The 12,042-nt window shown below is 36.3% G+C and overlaps 1 protein-coding gene across 1 annotated transcript in view; it reads right to left on the bottom strand.

Annotated features, from left to right (window-relative positions):
* Nucleotides 1–343: 343 nt before the first annotated feature.
* Nucleotides 344–12,042, bottom strand: part of Sntg1 (syntrophin gamma 1) — a 507,378-nt gene continuing 495,679 nt past the window's right edge. The window contains exon 18 of the mRNA XM_059255595.1: nucleotides 344–780. Within this exon, the coding sequence (XP_059111578.1) occupies nucleotides 622–780 (159 nt within the window). The 3' untranslated portion in view covers nucleotides 344–621. The remainder of the gene's footprint in view (nucleotides 781–12,042) is intronic.

Genomic DNA, 12,042 nt, shown 5'->3' with positions numbered 1-12,042 from the left:
CCTAGTGTGTTTTCACAGACCAATGTAATTGTCTTTGTTTATTCTGCATAATATTTAAAATCAGGTAAACACAACTGGAGTGCTCATGTGGAACCATAGGATGGGGACACAGGGAGTAGCTCACATGGATAAGTTAAGGTACTTCTGTTTCTGATGTCTTAACTTCATTATTATTTTTTTTGCATGCTACTTGCCTTGCTTTCATTTTTTTTAAACTTCTTTACACTCTTAACACAATGATATGGCATTGGTTCATGATTTTGGCCCACTATGCATTTGTCATACAAAATAATCTAAAATAGAGAAATAACCATTTAACTGGCATTTTTATTTATAGGTAGCTTACAACTTTCATGTTATTTACATACTTTACACCAAACATTTGTCACCATACATAGGGTCATCTATGTCCTGATAAAGATCAGAGGAGAAAGAATAGGCTGCTCTGCCTATCCAGCATTGTTTGCAGATGCCTGACAGGGTAAGATATGCTGCAGATACTTCCTGACCTTCTTCTGCTGGGGTTGCAGTCTTACTTCACTGTTGACTTGGTGAAAGTGTGGTCTCCCCAGGGTGGAAGTGAGGAGTGACCCTGAGGACTCTAAGGTAGAAGTCAGCATGTCAAGCCACATGCTTTGCTTTGCTTGTAGAAGCAGAGCTGTCAGCAGCAGAAGCAGCAGGCTTATTACCTAAAAACAGAGGGTCCAAACAAGCTACTTTGGCAGCAAAAAATGAATGAATACAGTGAAGAACAGCAAATAAATTTGAAAATTCCAACTCCTGAAAGGAAAAGAGAAATAAATAAATCAGGGGAAAATTAATTTCTTCACAATATTGTCAAGAAGTGGCCATTTTTATGTATAACAAACATCTGGAATCAAGAATATATTATGTATAAAATTACCGTACTCTCATCGACATTATAATGTTAAGACGATTGAAGCCTGATTAATAGATTTATATGCTTAATAAACCTGATATGCAGATTATTTATCATTGTAATGATGATAACTTATATGTAGTAAAACACTGAAATTAATGATGTGCTGGGAACTGCAGGGTTATGCAGTAGGGATTCAGCCATCATTGATAAAGGTCAACTTATCAGAACAAAGGGTCCTGGTAAAGGACTGAGCCATCATGCGAGGTGAGTTGGAGTTATTGCCTTTGAATGAATTTGTTTCTGGCTATAGACTTCTTGCTGCAGAAGTTATAGCTTATTCCCATCTGTTACAATTTGGGGTTCATTTCCCACGGTTTAAAAGTCTTCGATGATCTATTGGGTACAATTTTCTCTACGCATTTGGGCTATATTGATAACATTCCCTAACTATGTGTGCAAAGAGTCACATAGTCAAAAAACCTGCTTCCCACAACCAGGAATTTGTTTCTTTTCCAATGTAAATGTAGAGATCTGCCTTTCTGCAGTTACCTTTATTGGCAGGCATTTGGTCAGTGTTAAGTCTCTGGGCCAAAGTGTCTCACTTGAGACATTTCCAGACACAACAAGGACACACAGTTACTACTTGTCTGAAAATGTTGATTCATAGACTCTTAGATAGAGGACAAGCGTGCCCTGGTTTTTACCTCACCTATAGATAAGAGTAGTGATGAACTAAACTAACCTCGCACTAAAAGTTTCTTAACTTCTTGTACTTACTACCACTTAGGTTTATTAACACAAGATTTTAGCTTTGAAATTTATTGCTTGCATTTACCTTGAGAAAATAATGAGAAAGGTAATCAGCTTCTTGCTCTTTCCCAAAGGAAAGTAAACTTTTCCACAGACTTGCTGAAGACCTATGCTGCTTCAGCCAGAGCAGCTGGAAGGTGCCAGGTTATATTTCTTGTGCAAATTAAGCTTAAATTCTCTCTTTGTTCTACATCCTTAATCAATAGGTGTAATCTTTTAAATCTGAGACTTTCTTTTAAGCCAGCCAACACTGGTGAAAACTGCACCACTATTTACACAAGTTGTCTAGTTATCCAGAATGCTAATCCTGCCCACTAGGAAGTGGTACTTGGAGAAAAAGAGAGTTTTTATCTTATTTATAACTTTTACTGATTATAAACTTTTAGCTTATTACTTAGTCACACTTAGGAATGTATTTTAAGCACACAAATTCTCCTCTTAGATTCCCTTGCTGATTTTACCTCTAGTTGACCTCATCAAGGAGCCTTCACTAACCAACTCCCATTTTGTGCTGTAAATTAAAGCTGACATTTATTGCTCTGTGTGTGAATCTTACCTGCCTTGGTGACCCTGAAAAATTCACGTCTCGAATTTCATTGTCCATTGTAAATGTTTATAAGCAGACACCACCCTCACTGTAGAGGTGGAATTTTTTAGAACAATAAAGAGACACAGATAGAAAGAACATGGTGTGAGCAGATTCGTCCATAAGATCATAGTTCATCTGCTGATGTAGTGTCTCCTTTGGACCCTGAGAGAAAGTCTTTGAGGCTGACTCTTAGAGGCTTTTGTTTATGATGCATATTCTTTGTTATTTAAATACATATTTCTGATGAAGGATGAAGAACTATAACTAATTTACATTCTGTTCTTGATATTTGCAAATTATACAGTGATATTTAGCCTATTAGAACAGATTATAATACATCAGAGAACTGCTAAAGAAAATTAACAGGCATAGTGTATTTTCTTGGGCTTTGCAATAGGACACAATAGCGTTCATCTAGTGTCTCAACAGTTGTCTTTAACCCTTTAATAGTTCATAGTCAGATTAGTATAGTGACATTTCTGATACTAGTAAAAAAAATTCACTTCCTTATTTTAAATTCCCCAAAACATTTCCACCAAGGAAGTCTTTTTTAAAATTCTGTCATAATTATCTAAGGTTTACTTTATTCAAATTAAAAATTTAATTAAAATATTGTTATATCATTTCTTCTTCCCTTTTTTCTCCTCTGTGCAATGCCTAACATGTCCTCTCCTCCAACTCTCTCCATCCCATCTACCCCATTACACCCATCCCTCTTAAATCTATGGCCTCATTGACTCTTATTTTATATAATAGTATATATTAAATATATTTATATATTATATATTATTTATATATTATATATTATTTATATATTATAGTATTGTTATTAATGGAATTAATTATAATTCATCTAAATGAACTCAGCAGGAAACATACACACATATATAATATATACTATATTAAATAGTATATATTATACATAAAAGGATATATTATATTAATGCATAAAATATTAATAATATACTATATTATATATTTTTATAATATATTTATATATTTTCAATATTTATATATATTTATAAGTTTGTATGTGTCTTGCATAATTAAGTTAGATAATTTTGAATGTCATTGAACACAAATATTAAAGCAATGTTTCTCAAAATTACTTCTATTAAGTTTTAGATTATAACTTGTTTGTCAAGCTCTCCAATTACCTAAATATTGAGGCATTTAAAGTAAGGCCAAAGTTTTTAATTTTTTTTTTACCTTGTTACTTATTTTTTGAATAATTTGAGTGATGTTGATTAAGATCTTACAATTTTATTTTACCAATTTGGGGTTTGTAGTGGATTATAGGAAGAAACACATACTTAGAAGAGATTGTAGGAGACTGATGGATCCTGGTTTGACCTTAACTCAATATCACCTCCTCAGTCTTCTGCATCTATGATCAGCTCTTGCAGCCATAGCAGTCCCTAGAGCTTCCTTGTTCATACTTGTACGAATTCATAGAGGATAGTCTTTCTTCCCTACCCAGTTTTCATGCTTCTGAGACTTCCATTTCCAAACATCCATGGGCTTTTTATGTTGTTCTCTTATAACATAGCTTTCCTGACTTTTTTTTCTCCATGAACTTTACTTTTTTTTCAATCATTGTAAAGATTGAAAAAGATCACCAACTGCAGCCTCCCTTTCTCCCTGCCCACATCTCTAGTGGATACCATAAATTACCCGCTCCTAAATTCCCTCTTCACACTTGTAACTGTACCCCAGTCCCAAACCCAAGCAGGCCCTTCTTGCTCAACCCACAGCTAGAACCAGAAAATTAGGTAGACTGACTACAGACCTTCCCCCCTCTTTTTGTATAGAACCAATCCCTCACTTTTACCCCCAAGTGCTACAACAGAACACCAGGTTTAGCCTCTGGACTTTACTAAGTAAAACCTACTTTTTTTTTACTTTACTAAGTAAAACCTACTTTCAAAATTTAAGTATTTGGTAATTCATTAAATATTCATCAGAGTCCTTCACTGTTTGGAAAAACATGTATCAGAAATCAAGATAGACAAGAAAGTACTGATGGTACTTCAGAGAAAGGAAGAGTTGGGAGAGGGCATTTAAGGGGTTGTAGGACAGCAAGCCCACATTGTCTTGTGAGTTTAAGTGGAAGGAATACCAATGTGAACCATTGTGATGTTTATTGGAAAGTATTCTAGGCAAGAGGAATATAATCTTATAGATGATGATATAGAGGCATTCTAGGATGATTTGCAACATGAAACATAGAATTTAAAGAATGTAGGAGTAGAAGGTTAAGTCAGAGAAAAAACTGTCAACAAGCACACCACAGCTATGTTCTATAGAGTTTTTATGTTTTCACAGTGAATAACATTGGAAGAGGCTTTTGAACCAAGATGTGATAATGGCAAGAACTGATATACTTATTAAAATGGTCACCTGGATATACCATTTAGAATGAGCTTTGTGGGATAGAAAAGGGGGAGACACTGGACATTTTCTTCCTTAAAGAAACGTGCAAGCTGTGAAGGTAAAGCTGTACAAGTGGGGGAAGCTACCATTCATAGATGCTGAGACATTGTAAGAAGAACAGTTCTAGCACAAAGATAAAACTCTTTGATTCATTACATTTGAGATCACATTATATATACAGGAGGGAAGCCATAAGATATATGTAGACTTTTAAAAAATGAAAATTCTGTATCTATCAGCTTGTAAGTGGTCAATAAAATTGTTTTCTAGGTGAGTTAAAGGTATATATAGTATTTAGAAGAAAGAATATGACCTCATCCCTGGAATTCAGAAATACATAGAAATAATAAATAGAACAATCAAGGGACAGCAGTCTTGCCTGAGTGGGAGAGAAATCAAACTGCTTTGTGTTTTCATGCTTTAAACAGTCCATTCCATTTAAAAAATGCGAATATCATCTTTTTACTATGAAAAAGAATTTTTGTAAAAAAAAATTGAAGAAAAGATTATCAGGAATTTGTAAAGGATCTAGAAAGCTAGAAAAGCTCATGTTGAATACAGGCTTCTCTTCAGTAATGAAAGTAGAGAAATAAACTAATAAATCAAATCAAGAATGGTTGTCACTCACTGTTCCTGCAGACCAAATCCCTCAGTGTCATCCCTTGGATTGAAAAAGATCACCAACTGCAGCCTCCCTTTCTCCCTGCCCACATCTCTAGTGGATACCATAAATTACCCGCTCCTAAATTCCCTCTTCACACTTGTAACTGTACCCCAGTCCCAAACCCAAGCAGGCCCTTCTTGCTCAACCCACAGCTAGAACCAGAAAATTAGGTAGACTGACTACAGACCTTCCCCCCTCTTTTTGTATAGAACCAATCCCTCACTTTTACCCCCAAGTGCTACAACAGAACACCAGGTTTAGCCTCTTTCCTACTCTGCCCACATGTGGGAATACTCTGTCACTCCCTCCCCCTACTCTTTGCTGTATTCCAACCTCTAACACCAGGAGGAATTCACTCTGAACATAACAGCTCAGTAGGCCAGTAAAACAGGCAACCCACAACCACCACACTCTCCAAAAATCCACAGATGAAACAGAAAACAAGGAAAAAATATCCATCCAACCAAGATAAACCTAGAAATCACCCCAAATCCAGATGTCTAGATGTCAGCATAAGAACAAAATCATTAAGTGCCAGGGTAATATGTCTCTACTAGAGCCCAACAATGCTACCACAGCAAGCCCTGAATATTCCAACATAGCTGAAGTACAGGGGGGAAAACCTTAAAACAAACTGTATGAAGATGATAGAGCTCCTTAAAAAAAATGAATAAATCACTTTAGGAATCCAGGAATACATGAACAAATATTTGGAGGAAATGAGAAAATCCCTTAAAGAAATCCAGGAAAACCTGGCAGTGATGGTGCACGCCTTTAATCCCAGCACTTGGGAGGCAAAGCCAGGTGGATCTCCGTAAATAGTGTTCAGCTGGAAATCTCCATCTCACCCTTGCTTGATTCATAAAGCACCGTTCCTTTCTCTCTCCAAATGCTGCCCTCTTAGTGAATCTTCAACAAAGAAAAGGCACCAAAAGTTCAGGTCTTCATTTTTGGCAGCTGCAGCAGCTACTCCCCTGAAGTTGCCAGAGGCCCTGGTCCCTTTGTCTCAAACAAGCAGACACAATGACAAAGACTCCAGACTGCCAAGAGTAGAGACTCACAGTAGCTCTACGCCAGCCAGTACCCCATCAAAGCAGTGGTTCATCCAACCATGACCCCAAGCATTGTTCTTTCTAGTCCATTTACACTTCAATCTGATCACCAGCCAAAGAAATCATTTGATGCTAATGGAACATCCACTTTATCAAAACTATTTACACCCACAGCTTCTGTCCCTGCACAGAAAACAGAGGAAAAGAATCTGCTTCAGGAGACAAATCAGTATCACAGTCTAGCACAATTTTTTCCACATCCTCACCTCCAGCATCTGCTTCAAGAGTACCTATTTCTCCTGTTTCACAATCACCAATACATCCTTTACTTCAGCACCCTTGAATGAAGCTTAGTTGCTTTCGCTTTGCAAGCTATACTACAGCTTAGTAATTCTAATGTGGGCATATCCAAAGTAAATCTGTTATTGCTCAAAAAGCCTGGATCCTCTGCTTTCAACATCACCTCTCTGATTTCTCAAGCTGCTCAGCTCTCTACACAGGCCCAGCCATATAATCACTCCAAAGTCTCTAACATCTGATGCTTCATCAGCAAGATCTTATGTGTCTCCAAGAACAAGCACACCTTAAACTAACACAGCCACTATCAAAACTTTGATTAATACTCCACCTGTTTCATCACAGCCAAAGGTTAGTACTCTAATAGTTAAAAATATGCCAAGACCAGTGACACAATTGGTCACACAGCAGTCTGTAAACTCTGACAAGCAGCAGGGTCACAGGCCTGTCTCTCCTCAAAGTCTTCAGTGCTGAAGCAGCCAGAGAAGTCCATTACCTGGTCCAAATCATACTTACAGTAGTAATGCACCAAATGCAATAGTTGTACCACAGAACACTTCTGCTCAGCCTGCATGTTCATTAACACCTATGCTAGCAGCACACTTCAATGATAATCTCATAAAACACATTCAAGGGTGGGATACAGAACATGCAGAGAAACAAGCATCGAGATTGAATGAAGAAGCCCATAATATGGGAAGTGTTCACATGTCACAAGTATGTGCTGAATGACAAGCACCAATGCTACACAGAGAAACCCTGTCTCGAAAAACAAACAAAACAAAACAATTTTGAGATCTGTAGTTCGAGTGTGTAAAATTCAAGCAACCTTGCAAGAGCAGAGGATATTGTTTTCGAGACAACAAATTAAGGAACTCGAAAAGCTAAAATATCAGAATTCCTTTATGGTTTGAAGATGTGAATAATTGCACATGGTATCCTACAGGAACTGTGAATCTGTTGCCCAGTCATAACATTTTGAGCGACACTTAAGTAGACTGTGAATAGTTAAGTTGGGGAAATGAAATGACAAGGGGACAAGGGTCTGTGAGAGTCAATTCAGGGGAAAGATATGATTGTTTTGTAAAACTCTTGAAATGTAGGTTTCTTGTAGATATATCTTTATGTTGTAAATATGTTTTGTAAAGTGAAGCCATGGGAAGCCATGTGTAACAGAGCTTAGACATCTGAAACTAATCAATGCTAGGTGGCTAAATACCTTGACTTTTACATGGAAACCTGTCTGCAAAATTAGTTTTTTAAAGAAAAAAAATTGAGGGGATTAATTTATCATTGAGAAATCTTGCATTTTCCAAAATCCAGTGCAAGTTCTAGTGCAAGATCTGTGTCTAAGGATACAATTCGAGCAGTGTACAGATATCATGAGACAACTGTTTCACATTTGCACCTGACCAAGAACACTATTTGTTTTGCAAAGAAATGTTTTCATTTCCTGTATGTTCCATTCCCTTAAAAGTCCTTGGCCTGATCTTACCCATTTTTTTTAAGGTGCCCCTTCTCTTTTCTAGGGCATTGTTGCTGTGCCATTTTTCTATCACCTTCTCATTTCTGTGTACAATTATCGAGCATAACCCACATGTTTTTATAAATTATTAAAATCCATTTGCACCCTATAAGACTGGATTTAAAAGTACTGCTGGGCAAGTGTGATGAAAGTACATTGATTGCTCAAGTGTAAAGAAATGACCCAATGAACATGGTTGTGAGTGGGGAAGAGGAAAAAAAGCCAGTCTGATGTGAATTGTATCTGTTGTAATAAACATTTTTAAACAAATACATTTTGTTACTTTCTTTTCCTTCAGTCAGTGCATATTAGAATTTGAACTAAATGGGGATTCTTTATTAAAACTATTCTTGTTGAATATTTATATCTTATTACAGTGATTCCTTAAAGGGAGGTTTTGTTTCAAGTATATTAACAATAAATTGTGCAAAAGAGATTTAATGAATGTAAAATTCAACAAGAATGATGAAGTCACTTCCCAAGAGGTATCATTTGTTCAACCTGGTTTTTCTGTCTTGCTATTATGACACTTCCTTTTGAAGGATGTTTGTACTGTAGCTAACTATTCAAGTCTGGTGCTGGCTGTTTTTTTTCTTAGCTATCACAAAATGCTCAGTTTGTATAATGAGAGTTTCCTCCTGTTACACAGAAATGGTGGGAAAGCTCAGCTTTGAATACTGTTACCTAAAGTGTATTAAAATAAAAAAGAAACTATTGCTATTATAAAAGAAAAAAAACAGCTTATGGAGAGCACTTTGTCACCCCTTGACTATAGGGTATTTAAGCCCCATGCTTTAGTTCAGGCACATAATTTCTCCTGTCTCTTCTCCTGCCCTAATCTCTGGGGGTTAGAAAACTCAAATGGGAGTTGCTTTGCTAAAAATAAACCATTTCTTTTACTTTTTCAATTTGGCTTGATCTGTCTTACTGTGTCAGTGGAGAAACCTACTATCAAGGTACAGAAAACCAACTAAATAGATCAGGAACTACAGAGGTAAACTTTGCCAACAGAATACAAGGGATGTAAGAGAATTTCTAGCATTGAAGATATGATTAAAGAAATGGATAATACATTGGTTAAAGAAAGTGCTAATTTTTAATTTTTTTCTGTCACAGAACATCCAAATTATTTGTGAGATTATGAAAAAACCAAACCTAAGAATAATAGGAATATGAAAAGAGGAAGAATTCCAGCTCAAAGGTCCAGAAAATATTTTCAACAAAACCATAGAAATAAAAATTCCAAACCTAAGGAGATGTTTATAAAGAAAAGTACAAGAAGCATACAGAACACCAAATATACTGGACCAGAAAAATCAAAACACTAAACATGCAGAGCAAAAAATGAGTATTAAAAGCTACCAGGGGAAGGCCGGGCGGTGGTGGCGCACGCCTTTAATCCCAGCACTCGGGAGGCAGAGAAAGGCGGATCTCTGTGAGTTCGAGGCCAGCCTGGGCTACCAAGTGAGTTCCAGGAAAGGCGCAAAGCTACACAGAGAAACCCTGTCTCGAAAAACCAAAAAAAAACAAAACAAAAAAAGCTACCAGGGGAAAAGACCAATTAACATATAAAGGTAGATCCGTTAGAATTACAACTGACTTCTCATGGAGACTCCAAAAACCAAAAGGAATGGAAAGATGTGCAGTAGACTCTAAAAGACCACAGATGTTAGTCCAGACTACTAGACTCAGTAAAACTTCCATTCACTGTAGAAGAAAAAAATTAAGATATTCTATGATAAAGTCAAATTTAAACAATATTTATCTATTAACCCAGCGCTTCAAAATGTGCTACAAAGAAAAGCCTAACATAAGGAGGTTAATTCCACTCATGAAAACACAGGTATTAAGTAATTTCACAATAACAAAATCAAAAGAAGGGAAGAACACACACACACCACCATGACTACTACCAATAATAACAACAAAATAACTGGAAGAAACAATCATTTGTCACTGATATCTCTCAATATCAATAATCAATGATCTCAAATCCTCAAAATAAATAAATACATAAAAAGACTCAGATTAATTAAATGGATGGAAAAACGGGATCCATCTTTCTGCTGAGTCTAAGAAACACACTCCAACATCAAGGACAGACCTTATGTCAGGAACAAAGGAAAAATATATTCCAATCAAATGGACCTAAAAAGAAAGTTGGTATAGCCATTTTAATATCTAACAAAATAGACTTCGAAACAAAATTAATAAAAAGAGATGAACAAGTACACCACATATTCATCAAAGAAAAAAATCTACCAAGGTGACATTTCAATATTTTTGGGACAGGATTTTTCTGGGTAGCCCTGGCTTTTGTGAAACTCACTCTGCAGAACAGGGTGGCCTTGAACTCAGATCCACCAGCCTTTGCTTTCAAAGTGCTGGGATTAAAGGCTTGTACCACAATTGCCTGGTGACACTTCAGTTCTTACATCTGTGTCCCAAACACAAGGGCACTCAAGTTTGTTAGAAACACTGCAGTAGCTTGAATCACCTGTTGACCCTTATATACCAACCCTAGGAGACTTATCCTACTCTCCCCAATTGAGGTCATCCAGACCAAAACAAACAAACAAACAAAACAACAACAAAAAACAAACAAACAAACAAAACACAGAAATACTCGTACTAATAGACATTATAAACCAAATGGACCTAACAGATATTTCACCTAAACACAAAAGAATATACCTTCTTTTCAGTGCTGTGGATGTTTTGTATGTTGAATGTGTTGCTCTGATTAGTTAATAAATAAAACACTGATTAGCCAGTAGCCAGGCAGGAAGTATAGGTGGGAAAAGGAGAGAGAATTCTGGGGAGTGGAAGGCTGAGGCAGAGAGATGCTGCCAGCCGCCTCCATGAAAAGCGAGAAGTAAGGTACCGGTAAGCCATGAGACACAAGGCAACATATAGACAATAGATATGTGTTAATTTAAGATATAAGAACTAGATAATAAGAAGCCTGCCACGGCCATACAGTTTATAAGAAATATAAGTCTCTGTGTGTTTACTTGGTTGGGTTTAAGTGGCTGCAGGACTGGCAGGTGAGAGAGATTTGTCCTGACCATGGGCCAGGCAGGACTGGAGAAAACTCCAGCAATATTTCAGCACCTTACAGAATGGAACTTTCTCTAAAAGTGACCACATATTCAGACACAGAGTAAATCAAAACAGATACAAGAAAATTGAAATGACTCCCTGCATCCTATCAGAGCACCATGGATATTAACAAAAAAAAAAAATAGATAGCAACAACAACAGTAACAACAGAAAGCTTACAAACTCATGGACACTGAAGAACTCTCTACTGAATGAAAAACCGGTCAAGATTGAAAAAAAGACAAAGTGAAAGACTTTCTAGAATTCAATGAAAAGGAATATGCAACATACCCAAACATATGTGACACAATGAAAGTGGTGTTAAAAAGAAACTCATATCACTGTTTATACGCAAAGAAATATGGAGATATCTTATAATAAGAACTTAACAGCACACCTGAAAGCTCTGGAAAAAAAAAGAAACTAGCACAATCAAGAGAAAGGGACAACAGGAAATAACCTAATTGAAGGCTGAAATTAATGAAATAGAAACAAAGAGAACAATACAAAGAAACAGTGTTACAAAGAGTTGGTTCTTTTATAAAACCAACAAGATAGACAAACCTTTATCCAATTAACTAAAAGGTGGATAGACAATACCTAAGTTAACAAAATCAGAAATATAAAGGGAGACATAATCATAGACACTGAGGAAATTCAGAGAACACTGAAAACATGCTTTAAAAT

Source organism: Peromyscus eremicus, chromosome 2, assembly GCF_949786415.1.
Source record: "Peromyscus eremicus chromosome 2, PerEre_H2_v1, whole genome shotgun sequence".
NCBI classification, from domain to species: Eukaryota; Metazoa; Chordata; class Mammalia; order Rodentia; family Cricetidae; genus Peromyscus; species Peromyscus eremicus.
The sequence above is the reverse complement of the archived record's forward strand: the minus strand, read 5'-3'. Positions and strand labels throughout refer to the sequence as shown.